At 40.8% G+C, this 24505-nt stretch overlaps 1 protein-coding gene across 4 annotated transcripts in view; it reads left to right on the forward strand.

The window, feature by feature from the left end:
* Nucleotides 1-24505, forward strand: part of gabra3 (gamma-aminobutyric acid type A receptor subunit alpha3) — a 104275-nt gene that overhangs the window by 46222 nt on the left and 33548 nt on the right. For all 4 annotated transcript variants that reach the window (XM_079355214.1, XM_079355213.1, XM_079355215.1 and 1 more), the window contains exons 3-4: nt 15528-15649; nt 20101-20168. In XM_079355214.1, the coding sequence (XP_079211340.1) occupies nt 15528-15649; nt 20101-20168 (190 nt within the window). The remainder of the gene's footprint in view (nt 1-15527; nt 15650-20100; nt 20169-24505) is intronic.

Below are 24505 nucleotides of genomic sequence, written 5' to 3' on the forward strand. Positions count from 1 at the left end.
GCGACATAGTATATGTTACCTTTAGCATATTACATTTTCCTGTTTGTTTCTTATATTGGAGAGTAAATAAAATACGAAAAATCGATTTGGGTAGATCAACTTGTCTGAAGTTACAGGTGAGCATCAGGAGGGTCTATTGACATCTTATTAAAACTGTACATACTTACTTCAGGCAAAGGTGTACAGATACAATACAGGCATGATGCACAGGGATATCATTTAGAAGGAACACATAACTATTAAATCTACTGTCCATGTGGAGAGAGATGAGACTTTAGTGGATAAATCAACACCAGGAATCTTTTTATGTTTATGCCGTGCATTCACATCTAAAGGTCCCTCCACGTGTTTTATGTTTCTACTGAACTAAGACTCCATTGTGCTAAAGCCGTTCTCTAACTCGGTGTGAGTAGCCATGTAGAGGAAGGTCATCTGAATGTCCTGGATGTCGCAGTGTTGCTGGCATGCTGAACGGACTGCTGTGACTGACACAGGTAGCTGCTGACACGCTCTTACTGCAGAGGCGATTCTTGTAACACTTTACTATGAATGACGAATGAGAACTAGTCATTTTCTATATGGCAGATACATTTTTATACTCCTTTTCATACATTAAGAAAAACACCTCCATTGATATAACCCTTAAACACCACAACTTGTCTTTGAGTACAAGGCACTATGGCTAAAACACCAACATTTGCATCTCCTGGTAGGTTGATAAATAGTGATTTTCTGCTGGTTTGAGAGGATAGAACAGAGAAATGAAGCTTAAAAGTGCACAGCGATCAGAGATGAGGAGAGAGAACATGTGTTACTGAGATGAAGAGCAGGGAAAAGGATAACACTGCTGTCAAGGATGCAAGTAATAAGAGAGGGGAGCTCCAGAATATTTACCCTGTTTTCTTCTTTTTTCTTTTTTTACAGAGGAGTAAATTCTTTGACATAAGCAGAGCAGACAGATGGGGATGCATATGTTGCCTGTGCAACCTGCATGGCACTGTATGCTCTGTGTCCTCTACATGTGACATTGAATCACTAAATCAAGGCAAAACAGTACAGAGAGAACACTCACTGGTTTGTAATAACAGGGCATGTAAAGCCAGGTTTTATGTTACAATAAAGTGGGCACCCTCTTATTAAATATATATTGAATTTCTGTTCCTCCTGCTGTAAAAAAAAAAACAAAACAAAAAAAAACAGATGCTGTACATTTTTACAAGATTTAGAGTTGGAATGGAAGAAATATCTCCCTCTAGAATCACCAGCTTTCTTGTTGGTTTTAATCTTGATTTCTTTAGGCTTAAATCGGAAATTATTTGCCTTATCAAAAATAACCGCATCCTCTTAAAACAGCCAGGTTTAACATCGCTGAATCCACACACTGTACGGTGCGAAGGATAGAGTACTTAAAGTAATGAATGATCTCGCCGTCACACTGCTGATGCAGGTGATTGTGTTTTCCTTCTTCCTGCTGATATCATTGTTGCATGTGACACAGAGAGGCCGGGCTTTGTTCTAAAACACCCCGGGAAAGTAGGTTGCTGTCACAAACGGTGATATCGCACATTTCAGATCCTATCTTTATGTTAGATAATTTCCTGCTGCTCTAGGGAGGCTGCTGTCTTGTCCGGAACATTTCATAATGTGGTGCATCGAATAAAAGTTCTATTTCCTCTCGCAAAACGTCCTTTATTTCCAGATCTGTCCCACTAATTGAAATAGTAAATAGAATCCTTTGCTGTGGACCTCTATTTCAAGCCTGAGTTCGTTTTCATATCTGATCACTTTGAAATAGTTATTCAGATGGATGTCATTGGATTACTCAATATTTTGAAGTCACATTTCCCCACTGTTTGTGTGTGTCCTAAGCCTTCATAGAGCGATTTGGCCTTCGTTTTGCAGCCTGAACCGACAAGCTGAAAGACGTTTCCCCGCCCTCTCGCCGACCTTGGTTGTCATGGCAGTGAATTAAGCGCTAGTTAAAGATCAAGGACAACACGAGAGTCAAAAACTGTTAAAATCCAAGATCAAGACAGGCAGAGGCTTTTACAGGGATGGACTGGGATTGAGACTGCGTGTGTGGGAGGAGCATGAATGTGGATGGAATAAAAAGAAGACCCCAGTGCAAGAAAGGAAGGACCAGCTAGAATGAATGATTTGGACTCAAACGATGCTGTACATTTGAAATAGGCTTGACTTATTGTAGATTCATCTGAGTCATGATATAGGACTTTACTATATCTTGTAATATATTTTCCTAGTGGTCAGTAAACAAACACGGACCAACAAACTTCTGAGCACAGCTGAGTCTGCAAAGTCCACTAACTATTGGGGCGACTTCTCCAAACAGTCACAGATAGCATCTTTGCTCTCGACACCATCAAGCACAGGGAACAGAACTACAGTGTTGAATGGTTTGTTGCAGGTACCAGCTGGAAATTAACATTTTCCAATAGATTGTTTTTTTTGTCCTTCCTCTGGTTTAACTGGCTAAACACACATTGCCTGTTAAACACAGTCTTCCTCTCCTGACCTCTAATGGTGATCAATGGGCCAAAGAGCTCCTGAATTGTCCTCCACCTCTTGCTTTAACTGGAAGTGTTAAACAGATGGACGAGGAGAAATTGTTGCCATGGCTGCATTATTGCTCAACAACTATTGAAAACCTTTTCCCAGGTTGAAATAGTTTTAGCAGTGCTGTTTTTACGGCACACGATAGTCAATGCAAATCTCTCTCAATGCAATCTGTCTGAAATGTGTGTAACAGTCTGTTCGCTCAAGTCAATACCATGAGTAAAAGCAGGCAGCACACACAAAGGAAATGTTCCTGACGGACACAAAACCTCACTTGGCATAAACTGCAAACACACATCAGAAAGTGTGTTCAGTGGAGGTGGTTGGGCCATTTCTTTTAAAAAAAAGTGTCCTCAAGGAGCTTTGCCTCAGAAGTGGGCCAGGCACAGTCAAATGGGAGAAGGCTCCAGGGTCGATACAAAAACAGGGTCTCGTGGATCGATGATTGGATGCTGTAGAGCAACATTTCTACAACGAAGTTGTTGTTAAAACCTTAAAAAGTGATGTTGAACATGGCCAATATAGTCCACAGCGAACTCCATGACTTTGTACTTTTGTCTCAGTTACAATTTAAGTTCAACATGCAGACATGCTAATAATAACACTGCTAACACCCTTAGCATTGCCCAATATGTACAGTATTTAACATTTTACTTGAGCATGTTAGCTTGTTCATAATACACCACAAAACTAACCTTGGGCCATGTATTGGTTTGCTAATGATAATAGCTGATATTCGTCTATCAAAGACATACAAACATGAGTAAATACTGTTCGAGTGTCAACATTATATCGATGTATTTTTTTCCATAATGTACAGTATAATGCATACAAATGTGTGCAATGACACAATCCGCTCAGCACTGCCTGCGGCTCATAGAGCAAAGGGTGACAGCGTAGCAGACAATGGTCCAAATTAGAATTGGTTGATCAGTTAAGATAAAAGTTAGAAATAATAAAAACACACAGTTTTTAAAACACACAGTTCTTCACATAATCCAAGATGAGGACACTTGGAAAAACAAACATGCCAACATAAACCACAATAATTAAAGGTGTAATACGTTACATTTTCACACTAAAATGTCAATTATGAAAAAATACCATAAACCCATGTAATATATTTTTGTTGAGTACTTACATGAGCTCAGATATTGCTGAATAAAGCTGAAGGAATCCTTTATTTTATAGTAGTAACCACAGAAAGCCCCCCGTCACGGACGCAACTTGTTTATTGCTGGCGTACGGTTGTTGTATTTGCTGTTAAAAAAACATAATGTAAAGTATACAATACTTGAATATGTCATCAGTAAACATAGGCTCCTCGTCCGTCTGTCTTAACCACAGTGGAGGGGGTGGAGTAGAAGAGAGAAATCCCATGATTCCCTGCCAGCCTCCATGTTGTCTTTTGTTGTTGTTTTGATGCAGAGTCCTCTGGAGGTTGATTTTACATACTGTGTTCGATTTTTCAAATGCACGTGTGTTGCAAAGAAGCTTCTGAGCTTAATGATGCTCTACCTATGTTATGTACTTCTAAACAAACTTGTTGCACATATAGCGTAGAAATGTTATTATAAGATTATAACAAATGTTTGGCAGTTTAAAAATATTTCAATCCAGTGTGCTGCATCATTCAGTGGCTGATTTGACTCGTTTCATAAAACCAGCTCTTTCATCCTGCAGCCTGTTCAATATCGGAAGCTGTCTGAAATAATTATTAAAAAAAACTCTACTGTACAATCAGCAGAGCACCCTTTCATTGCTAGCTCAATAAAAGATCTCATAAGGGACCCATACAGTGACCAGAACAAAGTCCAAACCAAATAAGTGAAAAACTGTGGCTAAGCCTGAGAACATACTGTACTGCCGCTTTATAACCTGCACAGTGTGGGGACCACATTTTTGGAGGGAGACTTTTACAAATGAAATGGACAAATTAATGTGAATGGAGGTTGTTAATGCAGCCTTAATGAGGAAGATTTTTTTTTAAATGTTCATGAGGAAGGTTGTGATGATATTATTGGCTGAAATGTTTGACCGAGATTATCTGTGGGAAAAAAAACCTGAATACCAAATTTGGAATATCGTTTTGCTGCTAAACTAAAGCCTCATCCATGTTGGTCATAATCGGCTTGATGTTTTTTTTTTTTTTTTGTAATTAACATTATTGTTATTACATTGGCTTTTAATACCCAGTAGCATGGTGACACTTTTATCTTTTTTTAATTTGCTGTATTTTATTACTTTTATTCAACTTTGTTTTTTATTGGATTGTATTTTTATTTTCGACTTGTTGTAAAGCACTTTGGTTCGCCGAAAGGATTGTTGTAAAGGGCTGTATAAATAAAGTACATTTACATTGGTATGATATTTTTAACAATGTTAAAACCATGTAGTGCATTAAAACAATGTTTGGGCTAATCAAGAAATCGTGTCAAACATTAGTTTCTCAATGACTAAGCATCTTTTACAAATAAAGGGATAACCCGATTTAATTACATTCTAGTAATCGCTAATGTTTACCAAATAAGTCCATTGTTGATTAGATGTTTTAACCTGTGTTAGTGTTTGTTTCTATAGTTCTTTTTTTTTTTTTTTTTAAACCATTTTGTTTTTCTGAACATAAAACATTTAACATTGAAGTTATAATTTAGCAATGAAATTCTTTGGGCAACTCCTCTTAAAGATATAATATAAAGTTTCCACTGCCAGGGCGCTCTCAATCGATACTGCAATAACAAAAGGTGACATGGAGGCTGGCGGGGAATCATGGGAGACTTCTCTGCTACTCGAGGAAGAGGATATGTTTACCGACGATGTATCCAAGTATAATTTACACTACACTTCAAAGCAGCACATACAGCAACAGCACGGCAGCTTTCAGTAGCAATTCCCACTTCTGTTTATAGCTGTCCTTGACGTAACATCGGTGTTTCCACGACAACGATAATTGTGCATTCTCTCTGTCACAGCGGCTGCCTTGACAAGCTACGTCCTGTAAAACAATAAAATTAGGGATTACTTCGTCTTTGATAAACTGTTGGGAATATTTGAGGTCACATACTGTAAGTAATCAACAAAAAAAATACATAACATGGGTTTAGACAAAGACTCAACCGAAGTCAATCAAAGAGGCAACATCATAAAAATAAAGATGTCACAATTATCTCCAAAGTCAACCCGCCCCCCCACTCCCTACCCCAATTTAACCCCTTTCAGTTTCTCTCCTGTGTCTATTATCTGCTCACAACAGGCACGTGGTAGACAGAAGAAAGAAGCCTCAGTCACATTGTAGAGGCTTTGAATGATACAAGGCCTCCATTGCTGAGAGACAATGTGCTGCATAATGCTCAGCTGCATAACATTATCAATATATCGTTGGTAGACTGGGAAGAAAAGTGAGTGGGAGGATCTGGAGAGAAAGATTAGTTATGTTTTAAAGGTTAACTTATGCATGAATTCAAGCCTGGAAATTGCTATTTATTAATCAGAATGTGCTAATTAGACATCACCACCTCCTCACTATACCCCACCCTTCTGGGATTTAGATGACAGGAAGATGGAATTGAATATTTCTTGCCTCACGTATAATAAATAAACCAGTGCCCCCATAAACTTAGTCGAGAAAAGTCATCAGCCTCCAATATATCTTCTTTACAGAACACCCAGCTGCCTCACTAATCCCCATCATTCGATTTCGGCTGCCCGCAGAGATCAGCCGTAAGACAGTTCAGTGAGTGCGATGTCTGGGCACTTTGGTGGTGGATGAATATCAGGGTTCTTATCAGTCATCCGCCGCTCACTCATCGCTAAAGAGTAAGTCATGCAGACTCAGAGAGAGAGACAAGGAGGTCGGGTGATGTCGGGGCACTTCCTGGGGGCTCACTTTGAATTCAAGATGCATAAGCAGCAGCAGCCAAATGTTTGTTTGGATGGGAATAAATATGAGTCTGTTTTTTTTTTTTCATGCTCTCTTAAATCTCTTTTCAAACGACATATAAAATACACTCCACTTCCCTTCTTTTATTTACAGACTTTTCGCAAAATGGATCAACAACAACGTCAACGAGATTGATGCAGCAGAACATGAGATATCTTATTTATTCCACATATCAGTCCTTCTGTTGATTTGGCTGGTACTTTTCCCAAAAAGTAATTTGACTGCCATCAGATGGAGGAATAAACAAAACCAAAAAAAAGTGTTTCTTTTATAGTCATAGAGTCTCCATGTTTTTACTCAATAATAAAATCATTTTGTAGTTTCTATATTTGCTTGTCCACAGCTCCTGCAGCTGTCCGATGTGTCCTTGGGCAAGACACTTGCCATCTGCTTTATCTGCAGCAAATGAATGGGAGTAGTTACTTGGTCACTTCACATAGCAACCTAACACATGAGTGTGTGAATGTGAAGGCGTGGCATACTGTACAAACAGTACGGTGTAAAAATCAATCTTTATCAATCAATCAATCTTTATTTGTATAGTGTCAATTCATAACATGTGTTGTCTCGAGACACTTTACAAGAGCAGGTAGAGGACCTTATTGTATATCTGTTAACATTACAAAAGAGCAGGTAACAAGACCATGCTCATCGTTATGTTTACAAAAAGCAGTTAAAAGACCTTATTGCTATATTACAAGAGCTCAGCTCTAATCCGTCACAGCGTGGCAAGAAAAAACTTCCCTTTGATTGGCAGAAATCTTCAGGAACAGCCATCTGCTAAACTGAACAGGGCTTGAAAATGGACAAGATGCAGAAAGAAGGAGAGGATAGTTTGGGGGGATGGGGGGGGGGGATGGTGTGTTTGGGCAGGCCATCCTCACCAACAGTCCCGAGGAACCTAAGAGAGCAGATGTAAAGATAGTGACATGCTGTAATAAGATATGAAAGCAGGGAGAGAGAGAAAAGAGTTCAAGGTGCCAGTGCCCCTGGTAGTCTAGGCATATAGCAGCATAACTATGAGCTGGTCTCTACCTAACTAAGAACACCTGAAGTTGTCAGAAAACTAGAAAAATGCTTTACAAGCTTAAGTCCATTCACCATTATCAAGCACCATTTGATAAAAGACATTTATGTGGACACAAAGCTTTTGGTATTTCTATTATCTGAAGATAAAATATGATGAATGTTTAGGTTTAGATGATACTGTAGTTCTCTGCAATGCATCACAAATTTAAACCAGTACAAGTGGATTTTTCTAGACATCACTTGGCTTTCATCAAACCAATACAGTTTTCCAAAAGAGGGATATTTTTGGCCCCTTCCAATCAAAATGCCAAAGTCCATATGGTCAAACTTTATATTGATCCTCTATACAGCTCAAACAGCTTGTGTTAAGTTAAAATGAAATCTTGTTTTTGAAGAGGAACTATTCCATTGGACGTTTAAACTGGTTAAAGCCACACAATGCAGCTCAATGTATATTCAGCAGTTTGACTACAGTTTCTCAGGTGTTAATTGGTTGAATTTTGTCCTAGCATTAGTCTGTGCCCCCTCTGAGCTCTCTTCTTTTGACTAGTAATGAAAATGTGCCCTGCTGTTTGTACAGAGGGGCTTTAATAAGATTTCTTCAAACTGCTTCACATATTGAACGCCCGACGGCAGCCTGTTAAAAGATCCGACCTCATGAAACAAGTCAAATCAGTCACTGAAAGAAGCAGAACTGTAACTTTACAATCACTCCCTTTCACTCCTTTTTGCCATCCCTCAGTCACCTCATGAAACACCTTCATCTCTCCCTGCTGCCCAAACAGTCCTCATTACAGCTCACTTCCCCTCCAGCTTTACGCGCTCTCTCTCTAAAGCTCCTGGCTGGCAGCAGGCACACAGCACCCTCAGAGACCACCGCTACATCTCTTCCCCTGCCAAGTCTGCCATCTTTCACCTGTCAGACCGGTTCAGTGCTCTAACCTTGGATCAAATCCAATCCACTCACTCAGTGCATGCCAGTTGCACTAACGTAGACTGCTCAGTCTACAACACATTTGTTTCCACCGAGGTAAAAATCTGTCTCACATTACCAATCACACACCATGATCCAAACTGCAATGAAGGACTGTCGGAAAGTGGCGATAAACACACCGGGCTACACGTGTTAATATGCCTTTTGAAGCAGGATTTTATTTTGGGGCCCCTTTTTTTTTCTTGCTAGCTCCCGAATCGTATTGAAGTTTGGAGGCCATCTCTCTCTCTCTCTACTCTCTACCTGCAAACAACTGCCTGCCGGCCCATCTGACCACTGATTGGGCGGATGGTGATGCTTCGCGCTTTCAATCATTGCGTCTCTTTTTTTATTTTTTCTCTCCTGCCTCCGGCTGACTTGGTGGTGGTGCTCTACGCGTGCCTCTCGGCAAAATGCATCCTTTGCGCATTTGCAGAGCATGATGACACTTTATTGATCCCGAGGGAAATTCAATTCACTTGCGCAAAATGGGGCCCCCCGTGGATCGCGGGGCCCTACGCACAGCGCGTGTTCTGCGTTTAGGGAGGGGCAGGCCTGCATAACAAAAACAGATTCTGTGATGTTTGGACTTCAAACCTTCCTCAAGTTAACTGTGTGCACTGTTCACTGCCCCATCCATTAATATCTGAGATGTTGTCGGTTGTGGCCAAGTGCTGCCACAAATATTGAAGTACGTGTCGTCTGTTTGGTACAATAAAATGTCAGACTGTTGAGGATAGCTGCAACAGCTGCTGTATAACCCAGAAAAGAAAAAAAAGAAGGTTTGAAAAGTCTGTTGATGTTTGTTTACTCCCTATAGGAACTTGTTACCCTGAGCCAGACAGCCAATCAGAAGTCACTAAAGTACAGTTATACAGGGGGAAAAAAAGTAAGGCTGCACCATTGTGGTAAAAATGTACGGCGTATTGAAAGGTACAGGAAATGATGCTCGGTAAATGAACTGGTTTTAATGGAATACAAACTGCTGTGTCTCAGTGGGTAGAGTCATCGTCTCTCAACCGGAAGGTCGAGGGTTCGATCCCCAGCTCCTGCGAGCAACATGTCCCATGTGTACTTGGGCAAGACACTTAACCCTGAATTGCTCCCCCTTCTCTGTATGCAGTTCGCTGCTCCTGTGGTCGAACGCTTGGTGTGCTAATTGCCCCACGGGGATAAATAGAGTTTTAAAAAAATAAAATAATACTTTTTACATTTTAACTCAAAGTCTATATCTCCACCCAAAATCCCTAAGCCACCCTGACAGCAGCATTGACAATCGAGAACTGGTGTATCAACCATTTTGAACTATGTATGGCACGTCCAGCCCTGTGACAGCAACGTTTTGAAACCGAAGCTCTCCATCTCCGACAACAACTCGTCTATTACTGCGAGAGCACGCCTGTTCTGTTTACAGCTCACATATGAAGCCACAGATTAACCAGCAGCAGGAGGACGTGCCCCTCATAACAGGGAATGCGTTTACTCGAAAGCTGCCTCAAGGACCTGAGCATCTGCCTGCAGCATCACTCAGACATCAGCCTCACCATTCGCAGTAAAGGGTTCACTTGTTTACATACGTGTTCCTCTGTTTGAGCGCGAGTGACGCAGAGTGCTGTAAAATCCACAAAGACGTTCTTATCCCCTGAGTAAGAAAGGTCCTAAAGTAGACTGTGTGTTTTAACCTACAACACCCGGTCACTGAGGATCTCTCCTGCGCTCCAGTTACTGCAGAAGTTTCCCCTCCTCTGTTCTTTCTGACCTGTTGGTTCTCCATCCGCAGCAGTTCTTCCTCCTTCGACACAGCATGTCAGAGTCGCTGTAAAAATAGATCCCTTTCAGTTTGGCTGCGTTAGTCATCGCTTTTGAAGCCCGCGGACCCAAATAGCTGATCAATGCGCTGCAGGCAGAGTAACACACATGTGTAGCGTCTGCGAGGAAGTGCTGAAAAAATGTCTAGTGTAGTGTAGGTCACAATAACGACAACCGTGGTTCTTCTTAAAAAAAAAAAAAAAACTAGCTTAAAGACGTGACGTGACTGACTGTGCCTAAAGCTTCTGTGCTAGCACTGAAGCACGTTTCTGAATGTAATGATGATCGGAGGCGTCTCCCGTGGTGGAGGGCTGGCATCGACCTTAAACACATCTATTGATAAGCACCCCACTTATTAAAAAAAAGGATCCGCTTAGATAAACTTCAAAACTTCCATTTCATCCCACACAACGGTTTCTAATAAAGTAAGCGCTGCCCAGGTTGAAGTGGAGCCGCGCTCCATACTAAACCTTTTTACAGCTGACATTATGACTTGTAATAGCAGGGACAAACAGCTCGAGCATTATTGATTAACACTCCATTTACAGTGCGTGTTTCAGGAACACATTCTTAAGCTCACAGTGCGGCAGCATGCTCCACAACAGGAACCCTGCAGGTATTGTATTATTAATGTTATAATGTAAAACGCTGTGCTAGAATGTAAACAACAACATCTCAAACCTTTTTTTTTTTACAACCACATGTGCAACTATGTGGTGGATCAATACTCCTCCCCCCCCCCCCCTCTTTCTTTTTCTTTTTAGCCACACAACCTCACAAGCACAACTTTAAGGACTGTTAGCCGCACAGTTCTTCAGCCTCACACAGCATTGGTAAATATGACTGATAGCATGATCAAAAACTCACTATTCACTTTTAACCCTCAGACTTCGACTTCACAGAGCCCACAGAGAATAATGCAACAAGACTGCATGGCAGACATTAAAAATGTACGATATTTATAAGTAAAAAAAAAAAAAAAGAATTAATATTTCATAAATGCAGGATGGGTTCAACTCAGCTTTCAAAATTAAAATGACAGCAGATACTAGAAAGTGGCAGGGGGTTGTGTGTTCGGATTGTGACTCCGCACATCCTTCAGGTTCGATTCAGAAAAACATTTCGAAATCGTCGATTGTTGATGCAAAGTGTGTTCTCTAAAATGTTAGTTCTCTGTGTGAAGAGTTCAGGTTTATAATGACTGTTCCCGCCTTCCTTTTCTCCTCTTACTTGGTATTTATATGTGGGTGTGGAGACGGTGTGAATAATGAAAGGGGACTGAGCAAGTCAAACAAGCGGCTGCATGAATATGAAATGTGTGTTTTAACAAAAAAAGATGTCAAATTCAGTCGGAATGGCCCATTTCTTTGTCCTCATCGGGGAATTCAAACAGCCGCCTGATACAGGAAGATGTTAACGTGTGTGTGTGTGTGTGTGTGTGTGTGTGTGTGTTTCTGTGTGTGTGTGCAAGCATACGTAAGAGTGTCAGTGTGTGTGCGATTCAGCTACAGCGCGCAGATGCTACACACCACACAAGCAGACATTGTGTGAACCGTTTCTCGGAGACTAAAGGTTTCTCATTATTTTTTGAGGAAGCACCGGGTGCTGTGGGAGAGGCCAGCGAGGCTTTTTGTTTTATATACGATTCATGTGATGTGAAATATAATCTATCGCGCCGAAAGACATGTAGCGTTATCAAAAGATTTGTGTGTATTTGGTGTTTTTGAGTTGTGCCTGTCACTTTCTGATAAGGTGCTTTGAATGAAGAGCCAGGAGTGTATATATTCCTCTCCACATACTTACGAGTACACTGTTCCACTGTCATATTTTACCATATTTTTTGGCAGAGCTTAATTATACAGTTAGGTACCCGTTTGACAAGCAGAATATATCAGACTGTGCCCCGCTCAATGAGGTGCAAATCGTGAGCTTAGTGTTAAAAAGCTCAGTCTCAGCGGAGAGCGGAGCAGAAAGTATCTGACATCACCTGGCGAATAATCAGGACTCTATAGAGTCTATTCTGGAGAATTCAGTGCATCTTTATAGACCAGCTAATTCTCCTGGAGTATCATGTCTAATTAAAGATGGAAGAGGAAAAGTACAAAGCATCTTGAGTTCCCAAAAGCTGTCAGTATTTTCACTTTACCACTGATGGTGTTATTTAACTTGTTTAATCTTTAAGGTTGCTCTCTTATTGCTTTTACACAACCAACAGCTGCTGTCTCAGCCCTGCACCAAAGCCCATTTCAGACATGAACTCCTGACATTTTTCAAGGAGATTTCAGGACATTCAGGCCGTTTTTCTATTTTTTTATTCGATAAAACGTCATGCACGTGCGTCTAACAGCTGGAGAGTCAGTGTATGGTGAGCTTTGGGACTAGTCATGCATCATGCTGATTGCTGAAGGACGTTTCTCCCGTTAAAAATGGACAAAGTCACAAGACAATGTTGGAAATTGGAGCGTAACGCTTGGTTAAAAGGGGTTTAAATGTTTCGTTTTTTTCCTCCCAAGTTAGCATTGTTAATATTTTAAGAAGGACACTTTGATCACACAGGATCAGCAGGGGTTCTCAGGGCAGATACAAATGGCTGTGTTGAATCCTTGACTCCGGTTGGTCAATAACAATATAGGGCTGTGTGACGATCACATTCGCTATATGTGCATGTGCCGTAGTCACATCATAGGTCATGCAATCGAATATATGGACTGAAGCATGTGACGCTGCAGCTTTTTTTTTGGTTGGCTTTCTCTTCTACCCTTACATTCTTGGTTAGCAACGAGCTATTTCTATCAACTTCTAAAAGTGATACCTTTTTTTTTTTTTTTTTTTTTTTGAAGGAGATCTCTCCAGTTACGACGAGACCCCACAGCATTAGTGTGCGCTGTGATTTTGATCTGTCTAACGACGTGTCCTACCTTACTGGATCTGTTTTTGAAGAGCTGCATTGGAGCAGTGCACAAGATCCCAGGAGAATTAGAAGATAACCTGGGAAGATTAATATTTATCGAAAATATGGTAATATTACTGCAACCTCTTCGTCGTCACGGTTAATTATCTTCCCCACAACGTCGTCGCCAGCTTCGGACCAACTTGTGCCCTTTGTCTAATATGTTGACAGCAGTGCAGGTCCACTCAGAGACCACGGGTGCACACCAAACTGAATCCCTACACTTTCTACATATCAGAAAGTCAAACGAGTGAAGGAAGAAATTCTTCTTTTCTTTCCCTTGAAGAAACTGAACCCTGATGATCACTGTTTTACAGAGGTTGACTAACATTGAGGCCACTTGTCCAAGTCTACAGAAACACTTTTTGAATAATATACAAAATGGTTTTAAAAGGGTTCATTTTGGGTCCTATTTTAACATTTATATCAGTAATAAATGTAAAGATTCCACCGACGTAAAGTTACATGTTTTTGCTGTTGATGCAATGACGTTACTTCTTTTCTTCCACAATAAAAAAAACTTCAACAAGCAGTTTTTTTTTTATATTATCCAGAGGAATCATAATAAACTATGTTAGACTTGCTGATTTCACCCAAACAAAATGCTTCTCCATGAGGATGATGACGGTTACTAAGTTCCACTTTCAATAATGAAACAAGGCAATGAATGCAATAGGACGGTTTAGGTTTCTTATATAGAAAGAAATGTTCTTCAGTCAGTGTGAGTGAAAATGTATTTTTATATCAATATGAGATGATTGTCATCTGTACTGACATTTTGTACCATGAAACCTTGAAACCGGGTCCTGGTTCGGATTACATACACTTCATTGCATCTTATAGAACAATTTGTCTTCCTTACTGCCTTCTTATTTGTGATCTTCTAACTGGATACTGGAACTCTCTGAAGCTCTAACCTTTGGTCACATGGACACATTGAATCATAATTCCTCAAACTCATTTTGCTTTTTGTAAAAGTGCTTTTAATGTTTTCACACCGTCTTCTTGGTCTGAGCTACAGGGTCTTAAAACAAATTATTTTGTCAGCAGGGAAGATTACAGAAAGAGCAGAAATGATTATTTGACCACTTAATGAACATGTTTTGTTTCTGCTCGTTGGGGTCTGTTTTTTATGTTCTTGTCTTGATATATTTCTGGAAAAACAAAGGTTAAAATAAAATGAGTTACTCTTGATGCCTTTAATTTCCTTAAAGTTTCATTCTTTCCCAGCAGTAAAGTGTAAAGTGTAGTGTGAATGTGCGCGATCGTGCGTAGAGACGGGGGCTGCTTGTTGATGGAGGTCGCCTGGATATTATAGGGCGTCTCCTCTGGGGGATTTAGGTTTAATTAAAGACATACTCATTAACTTATCAGCGCTCCATCTACAGAATAGTGGCCTTTTCATCTCACCACAATATTGTTCTGCAGGGGATTGTGGGCCATGGAAAGTAAAAAGCAGTGACTGGTATACGATTCAATCTGAGATGAAACTATGCCGAGTCGTTCCTTGATGGAGTGAAACCATTAAGACCGAGAAAAAAAACAACTAAAACCAACATGACACACTTGAGCTGTTAAGAAAGGCAGCCACAGTAACTCTTTTATACCTTCACACTCAGAGTGTTGAATTCTATGAAATATATGAGGAACACTTCACCTTAATCACAATATCAAGGTCGAATGTATTTATCATGTAGGACTCAAACTGTTCAAAGTTTATACCAAAACAAATGTGTTGATTGTGTTTGTATCCAATTAGAAGAACATTTCAATCAGTCTATTATTTTTAATATAGACAAATACTAACAGAAGCTGTGATACTTCACATAAAGAGGACAAGAGCGCAATCTATTAACTCCATCAACTCAATATAAATCCATAGTGAGCAGCACTTATCAGCATTGAAGACGTCTCTTTTTCCAGGCTGAAAGCTCGAGCAGAACCAGAATCAGTGGTTAACAGCCATGATCAACTACACGCTGATAAAAAAATGTGGATTAAATCATTCAGTTGGATTGAAAGCTGGGGTTATGTTTCAGTTAATAAATCATCAGCATCCATTGGCCTGAGAAGATTTGTTCAATGTACTGAATGTTACAAACAGCTGGATGTGACACCACTGCACACTGACAGTATCTGAGTCTCAATGATTCGGTTCAACAAAGTATTAAAGGTTTTCTTACATTGCTTATGTTTTCAATCGTCTGACTTCAGCTCGCTCTCTCTCTCTCTCTCTCTCTCTCCTCCTGCAGGGCAGTAGTTGGTCACAGAGAGCCGTTGCCAGATGATAGTAAAGACAATATCACCATTTTCACCCGAATCCTTGACAGGCTGTTGGATGGATACGACAACAGGCTACGTCCTGGACTAGGAGGTATGTAAGCTCTGTCATTTGCCTTGAGTAAATAAGCTGGAGAGCTCGGCACAGGCGCCCCTGTGTACACATGCTATCATCCTCGATGGGTCAATAGGTCGCTGTGACCTGACGATGCCCGTCTACTCTATGCTCTTTTCCTCTATGAAACATATCAATATATAGTTATTCTCTATGTCCAAAACCACTGACTGGGGGGGGTTTAGGTGTCAGATGATGTTATCTTTTCGTGAGGCGGCACATTTGCATGTTTCATGTTTCAGGAAAGCAGAAGGACACATTTCTGCAGAAAAAAAACGGCACGTTCAGGACAAAATTAGAGAAGGTACAAGAAATACTGTTTTGTTTACAGGGGGTACCATTATCTACACAAGCAGCAACTTATTTAGCAAAAATCACTTTTTATTGTTTTTGACTTTAATTTATGTGTGACGTCTTGTCCATTTCAAATTGACTTCATTTACAAATCTGTTTTCGAAAGCAGCAATTGTTTGCTATTTAACCTAGCTCCACACATAGGCTGCTAATTCTTCAGATAGGAGGTAGATACAAAAGACAGGATGAGTATTATATGTTCATTGACAGGTACAGTAATACTGTACAGGCTCCACCTGGTTAGGCCAAGTGTCTGCTGAACTGTTCACGCGAGTGGAAAATCTAAACCTCGTAAATTGAAAGTCACTCTCTCTCTCTGTAAACATTTTTAAAGCTACAAGCAGCCACATACTGTCGACATACTGACACCAGGTTCACTGAAGTCATGTCGCTGTGTGCAGAAATCTGCCTTCCCCTGAGTGGAAGTCTCTGTTCAATCAAGCCCAAATGGCAAATCAGCACATATGTCAGTGGAAAGCACACTAATTGATGCCTTTTCATCCAAATATTCGCCCCCCCAAGGACAGAAAACTGCACAACAGCGAGCACAAATGCTCAAGCAGGCTCTGCCGTTCCTCAGTCAGCCAGCTGGAACACTCCTTTCTGCTCTGCTGATCGCTGCTGCAGCCACGAGCGAGGCTACCGGGCTTCAGACCCACCAGGCTGCATGACCAGGACTCCAAGACAGCAACCAGAGAGAGACGAAGCAGGCACAAGACGTGAATGTCAGATCCTGCCTGCGAGCAGCAGAGCTTCGTCTCTCCAAGGGGAAAGGAAATGGAGAGAGCTGAACTACTCATAATGGCTTCTGTTTGTAGTGCAGTGAGTGTGCAGACATGTGAGCGGCAGTGACACGGAGCAGGCTATTCCAACAGGCTCAACAGAGTTTAAAGGCTGGAGTGGCTGATGGAAACCACCTTCAAAGGAACAGCATCTATGCCTGCTCTTTCTGTTGTGTGACACTAAGCACAGGTACAGTTAGATTTGGCTGAAAAAGACTTAAAGTTTAAAATATGGGTCGGAGAACACTTTGAAGTGTTTACTTTCAATTATTCCCTTATATGCACTTTGTGATAGACTGCATCTGTGAAAGCTTTTAATTTAGACCTGTTTTATGTTTTCAAATGTTCAATACTTTTGGTTTGTATAATAGCAGGATAACTACATTTTCAATTATCATCTTTTTTTTTTCCTTCAAAATAATTAAAATAACAGACTTTTAACACCCCAACCAAGGACATCAGCTTTACTGTATGGCTAGCTATCTATTTCCAAAGCATAAATAAAATGTTATTCTAATTAGCATTGTGCCGAGGTGAAGGGCCATCATCATTTTAACGGTGCATTTATTCTACGGTGATGTTTGAGGTGGCACACAAATTCCCTTTGTCTGAGGCAGAGCTCCTCTGAAATTAATTTGGTCCTTCCTTGGCTCGTGTAACATACTGTATGTCCACTCATTTTCTAAAAGGTAAGGCTGTTTTTTTATTAACGTAATACAACTGACAGCAGAGAAATTACACTAAAACACCATGTTCTTGGTGGAGGTAATTATCCTCTCCCCTCCTGTCTTTAAATACAGTATGTTCTTGTTTTTAAGAGACCGGATAATGCATCTGTTGTGTCCTTATACAATGCAAGTAAGATGAAATAAAATGATAGTTTATTAGTCATTGATTGTAATATGTCAAGCATTAAACCGAATTGAAGGACAGCATGTATTATATTGTACATGTAAATAAAAAAAAGCTGGCCGGTCTTCATCCTGTTGGCACTCTAAAGTAGAAAGTTGTCACATGGGACCGTCTCAGACACTTAGACTGGATAGAAAAATGGAGGACATTTATTTTCATTTCCAGCAGCCTCTATTAGCTCTGCCCCATGCTCCAGTGCATTGTTGTAAACAAAAACAGGGCGACTCATTCTGCACCCCCCTCGCCTATGGCTGCCATGCAAACTGCTGACTGGGTGTTGTGATAATCACGTATTTGTGCAAGCTATTTGTGTCGCAGGAATGATTAATGTGGAAGTGGATCTCTGCTCTCATGGGGGCCCTTTGCCAAAGGATTGGAAACTTCACCTGTGGGTGGTCGCGTAGATCTGGGACACAGTTAGAGCCGACGGTCTATTCACTTTTGGAGAAAAGCCTCATCAGTCTCAGGTTGTTGCACTACTGGGAGTAGCTATTTGTCTCAGCGATGGGCCAGTAGTCTGCCTTACACTTTCAGGGCAGAGGAGCTGATTCAGCCTACAGTGAAGAGGGCAACATTTGATTTGATCCTGAAGTCTTTGGGGCCAGTTATTCAGCAAGCCATAATAAACCAATTGTTCACTGCTCAATTTGATTCCATTAACTGGATGTCGCTTTGGATGGGACTACTTTTTTTTCTCCTTGTTTTTATTTATCATTGCCTTAATTAAAATAAATATACTGTATGAGGTTGGTCCATTACTTCCTGCTTTCTTCTCTTTGTCCTTTTTCTTCACAATTCATATTTTTGTCTAAGTTTACAGTACAGTATGGTTCACAGAATGTCTAACACTGACTGTAACTAATGTTCCTTAAAAGTTTGACCCAAGAATGTGAGGATAGAAAAAAAAAAAGACAACGAACAGCCAATCACGTCTCAAGGATAAGTGTAGACAGGCTTCTAGGAGCAGAATTAAAACATGTGGCTGAAGTGAGCGAGAAAAACGCTGAGCCTTCCAGCTCAAAGCAGGAAAAGAACAACGTCGACAAGAACAAACAGGAAGAGAGTCGCGTGCTCTCTGAACTGTGCAGCTAAAAACCTTCTCCACCGTTTGAAACATCACCCATTAGATCACAATGACCAAACATCACGAACGAGTGTGAGCTGACCCTCAGCAGGCACCAGGCCACTCAGTGATTCTCCCCAGCAGCAAACTGTCATATCCGTGTTTTACAGCACCGTGCACTGAATTCAAAGACTGTGAAATGTTCCTCTGTGCAGAGAGAGTTTGTCATGTTCTGACAATAAAGAACCAAACTTCACCATCTGCTTTATTCAGCTTTCACTAAAGAGCAAAATCAGCCTGAAAATCTAAATAAGTAATGATTTGACATTTATTGTGATCGTTGTTATTATTTTTTTATCGTGATAACATTTTAGTTATATTTCCCAGGGCTTATAAAACATTACTTTCTTTATTGGAAAGTATAAAAAGTATTTATAAAGAACTGAAATGTCCTGAGGAATATGCAGAGCAGAAAGCTCTGGACAAACACAAAAGACTACATCATGTCTAATGAGATTATAATGCATGCATAGAATTGTGTAATGGCGGCAAAGTGTGCCCATTATTTGGATAAAACACACACAAACAGGCGCACAACTCACACACACTTAACGCTGAGCTGCTGCATTTTATTCCTGAGCCAGTATTCCCTCAGGGGCTGTTAATGTTTTTGGGGCAGGCTAACTCAAATTATTTTGGGTCAAAAGGGATGTCTTCTCTCCAAAGATACAGACTTGGGTCTGGCCCAAAGCAGATTTTATGCTGTTGTGGACAAAATGAGCTGCAGTCAAACAAATGGAACTTTTACAGAACTAAAGACTTTCAAGAGCATCTGTGAAGTTGAACACAGCAACATTTTTTAGACCTAAATAGATGTTCGGAGAAAGAAGGAAAAAAAAAAGTCCTTGGCTGAATATTTTTTGGGGAGCTGTAATAAATGAGGTCGTCATTTTATCAGCTATGAATAACTATTGCACTCTGTACTAAACTTGCAATCTGTGGCATAACAAAGCTGACGTGGTGTTCATGTAATGACGCACAAAGACAGCAGAAGTCTGATTATTAGGCCATTTAGTTGTCCCGTGAGCAGGAATAAATCTACAGTTTCCCCTCAGTTGGAAGTGTTGCTTTAACTCTTGCTTACTGTTGATCTGTTGCTTAAAGAGGCTTAGTTAAATGCCAACAGGCAGACTTCACCGTCATGTTCGCAAACAATCAGTTTAACGGAGACCGAGCTTGCCGCAAATGCTGTCGTGTGTAAAAAAAAAAAAAAAACCTGCACCGTGACGTTTTCTGCTTCTTGTCGTCTCTTCCCTCAGAGAGCGTGACAGAAGTGAGGACAAACATCTACGTGACCAGTTTTGGGCCGGTGTCGGATACAGACATGGTGAGTGTTTCTTCCTTTTCTTTTCTTCCACCTGGGGTTTAATAACTCAGGCTTCTGTTTCCTCCGCAATTCATGGACACCAATGCATCGCGAACGTGTCATTTTGTCAAAATCACTGAAGAAAAATCGCTCAGTTTTGATGTAAACCTCTTTTCAGAATCCTTCAATTTAATCATGTTTCATTAACAGTTCTTAACTTTGCCAAAGAAAAATATAATATAATGATAGCACACAAGTATGAGTATTAACTGGTGTGCCATTATTAGCACAAGGTCAACACATTCAGCTAATTCAGAAATGACATCAAGCACATCAATGGTGTATATTCCTGGTTTGTATGATTGTGTTTGAGTAATTCTCAGTAGAAAAGAGTCCTTTCATTTAGCCGGGGTAGGAATACATGGAAACCAACCAAACCAAAGAAAACACTTATTTTTTGGGTTTTTTTTTACTCCCTCTGTGGCCACAGTCTGACAGACGACAGCTCTTTGAAACTAATATTCCTGTTTCTCCTTCGCTGACTTTCACACTGTTGGTCCATGAAACTCAATTATCAGCCGACACATTTTTCTAAGCATGCATGTAGCACCTTCAAGCTCGTCTTTCTTTCTTTTTTTTATGTTCAAATATAGATTTTAAATGACGGACATGCACTTATGTAAAGGTCGTTCACAGTGAGTGCTCCTGAGCTGGTAGAGGAGGGGTTTAGTGCCTTGCTCAAGTGCACATCAGCAGTGCTAAGGAATTAAACTGTCTCCAGCTACCAGACCAATTTCCAGAATTGATCCGCAAAAGGACGTGAACCCTGCAGACTGAGCTACTGCCGTCCCCTACACAAACACAGTTTATGTCGGGTAACATAATCAACAATCAAATTTAAAGGTAACAGCCATCAGGCCCTGATGACCTTACTGTATATCATGACATCTTATTAAAACAACTTTTCCAAAACATTTCCAGTCAAGTTGTCATCAGTCCAAGTACTTTTAGACTGTACTATTTTAGAAAGAATTCCATTGCGTGCCCTGGCTGACCTCCTTTAAACAGCAAATATTGGAGATGGCTCATGCTTTGTCTTGAGACCTCATGCGCCATTTGACATATTTGATCATGCAGCTCTAATTGAGCGCCCCGAGCACCAGCGTTGTTTCTCCAGTTCAGCGCTGAGTTTGCTCGACAGTCTGTGAGACGTAGGATGAGAAGAGTCGGAGGAAATTCGATTGGATTTTTTTTTGGTTTGTTTCAAAATGGAGCTGCTTTACACTCGAACAAGTTTTTTTATAGCTCAACTTTGCCAGGCTGAAACTCAACCTATGTACACAAAGAAAAAAAAAAGCAGAGGTGCCCTTGAGCAAGGCACAGAACCCCAACCAGCTCACGGGGCACTTCCAGTGGGAGCTGAAGTGAATGCCCTCCCACTCTGACATCTCTCCATTAATGCATGTCCACAGATCCTGCTTGTGCGTGTGTGAAGCATGTCTCTAAAATAACAGAGTGCTAACCATTTACATTATGTATATAAAATGTAAAAAATAATAAAAATACTGTTATCTAGAAACAGACAAACTAGACCTGTAATGAGGGGCTAAATGAAACCCAAAAGCCTTCTTGTGCTGTTGTTTTGGATGTTTGTGTCTTCCATATATTCATCAATGTACAAATACAAAACCCAAGCAAACACTGATGTTGTAAATTGCAAGTGAACTTGCCACGAAGGCCCCACTTCAGGGACTTCCTCCACCCACCTCGGCTTGTATGAGACCATCTTTGCCCTCCTGAAGATACACCGTGCTGACCACAGTGTGTTGAGCCAGCACTGTGAGATAGTGTTAGCTCCCTTCCTTTATCACAATAGACAGTGCTTTATCTTTTGCAGCAGACATCACCTTCATGGTCTCTCGGGGCTCAATTCTGTTATTCCCTTCACACGCTGCACTTGGTAACATCATGAATCAATGGTACAGGGCACTGTAGCACTGGAGCGCCCCACTTGATGTTTTGATCCGAGTTAAAGTTAGTGAGGTCATGGCAGGCGTTTTCAAGTCCGCTGTCACAGACAAAGAAGGTGCTGTCCACACGCACTACCACACTGACTCCTTATCGAGGAATGTGAGTAGCCCTTTTCTGGAAAGAGAGTCAGGAACATTGGGGGGAATTGTCGTTTCATTCCCACATTGCTTCGTCAGTGTTAGATAAAGTTACTTATCATTCCGGATGATTTTTGACCTCAGGCAACGTTGGGGTTTCTAGATTCACATGAGCACTGCCGCAAAGCTGAACTCGCTCACTTCCTTCAAGATGTCAAACAGTGATGCCTCAAGATGGGATCAGGCTTTAGCTTCAGGAAGAATCCATCCCACTGTGGAACAGAACAACTCAGTAAAATGTTTTAAAAAGTGGTTGCGATTCCTTAAATTCGTACAGTTCCATGTAGGTAGATTAAAAACGTGTCCATGTTATTTACATAAGTTGTCTGCTGTCTCTGTAAGTGAATATTCTGTAGAAATATTTCAAGCTAAGTAGGTCTTTGTCCCTGGACTCTAAATAAGGGGAGCACCCACATGGTTGCCCTGTTTTTTCTTCTCCCTTTAAGTTTAGAGAACAACCAGAGCTGTGGCATGTGTCTTTGAGGACACTACATTCTGGTACTCTGACCCAGTAAAGGCTTCTCAACAGTAGGTCAGGGTCATGCAATCGTGTTTTTTTTTGTTATTTTTTCTGGTTCACGAGTTTCACTGTAGAGTTTAGAATGAGTGGGATTGGTTACTGAGTGTGGAGCGAGGCAGTAAATTACTCCTGGAAACAAAAACGCGGAGCAGTTTTGTAGGTCAGTTGGAGCGGAGGAAACGCTCTGATCCTGGAGGTATTTCAAAGGTGACATCAGGCTTCTTAAGATATATCCTTGATGTGTTCAACAAGGAAAGGTTCTGTAATGGAGGCAGTTCGCCAGAGTTAAAAACAATATATATATTTCGGGGCAGTTGACTAGTCTCAAAAAATAAAGTCGGTGTGCTGAATGCCCTTCTATGCTGTCTGCTAAGGACATTAAAAGCGTCTTAAACATTTGTCTTCTTGTTATTGTGAGTTACTACAGGCTGGTCATTTCCCTCTAGATGCCTTCAACAGCCTAATTAATGAACATAACGCTAAATAAATAAATTCTACCATTGCCGTTAATACAAAGCAGGAACTTGAACCCAGATTCACCCTTTCTAGTTGAATATTTAACACACACTCGATGGGCAAAAACACACCAGCTCTTACGCCAATGTGGGAATGAAAGTCAAAAGCAGTTATCTACATAGATTGTTTTTAGCATTAATTAGTCAGCTTGAAGTTGTAAAAAGACATGAAGACTTTTTTTAGGCTGGTGTTATGGATTAAATGGAGCAGCACTGAAGGATTAGAGGATGGAGATAAGTATATTGCTGTGTGGAAGGGGAGCACTGAAATGGCACCGAATTGAACTTAGTGTTGAGCACGTCAATAAAGTAAGGAAGCTCTAATGCACAGTCAGGAAAGAAATATTTTATTTTATTTACTTGTTAACATTCACCACATTACTTGCAAATAAAGTAAGGAAGCTCTAATGCACAGTCAGGAAAGACTCGTGAAAATATTTTATTTTATTTACTTGTTAACATTCACCACATTACCTGCAGGCAACCTTGAATCAAACATCTCTTTGGCTAATAATTAAAGTACTTATTTAACCCTGCAATCTTTTTTTTTTTTTGATGTTACAGCCAAACCTGAGTGTCTCCGGCCTCACTAACAGTTCTATCATACTCAGCAGCGCTGTATTCCACTCTGAAGGAAGAATGTGTGACTTTTTGATCCAGCAGATGTCGCCTTTGTGCACAAGCGTTCAAATAAAACAAACTGCTGTTCGACGACACCTCGGCTATTCTGAGACCTTCGCTCTTCTTCAGCAAAAGAGCATCCAACCCCTCTCCAGGCGCGCTCGCACGAAGGACTTATCAATTAGAACACACCGTGATTAAGCACCAGTAAGCGCAAGGAGCAGACAAAATTGTCCTTTGCTCGTCGCTGCAATTGGCCTGCATTATTGTTCCGGTCGGCGAACGTTAGCACACTTTGGCTAAGTCATAACGTCATACTGCACATCCATTGACACAGAAAAGGTGCGATCCAAACACATTTACATGACATCCAAACAAGTAGTGAGTAGGCGGTGTAGTCTTCTTTTCTGTAGTCCTCCACTAAAATTGGTTCATACACAAGCCGTTAACACGGCTTCGACAACAGTACAGCTTACGGGACTCGCGCTTCTCACTCATTGAAGACAGTCATGACTCAGAGAGGGCATCGCCACA

This window comes from Symphodus melops (assembly GCF_947650265.1).
Source record: "Symphodus melops genome assembly, chromosome: 11".
Lineage (NCBI taxonomy): Eukaryota > Metazoa > Chordata > Actinopteri > Labriformes > Labridae > Symphodus > Symphodus melops.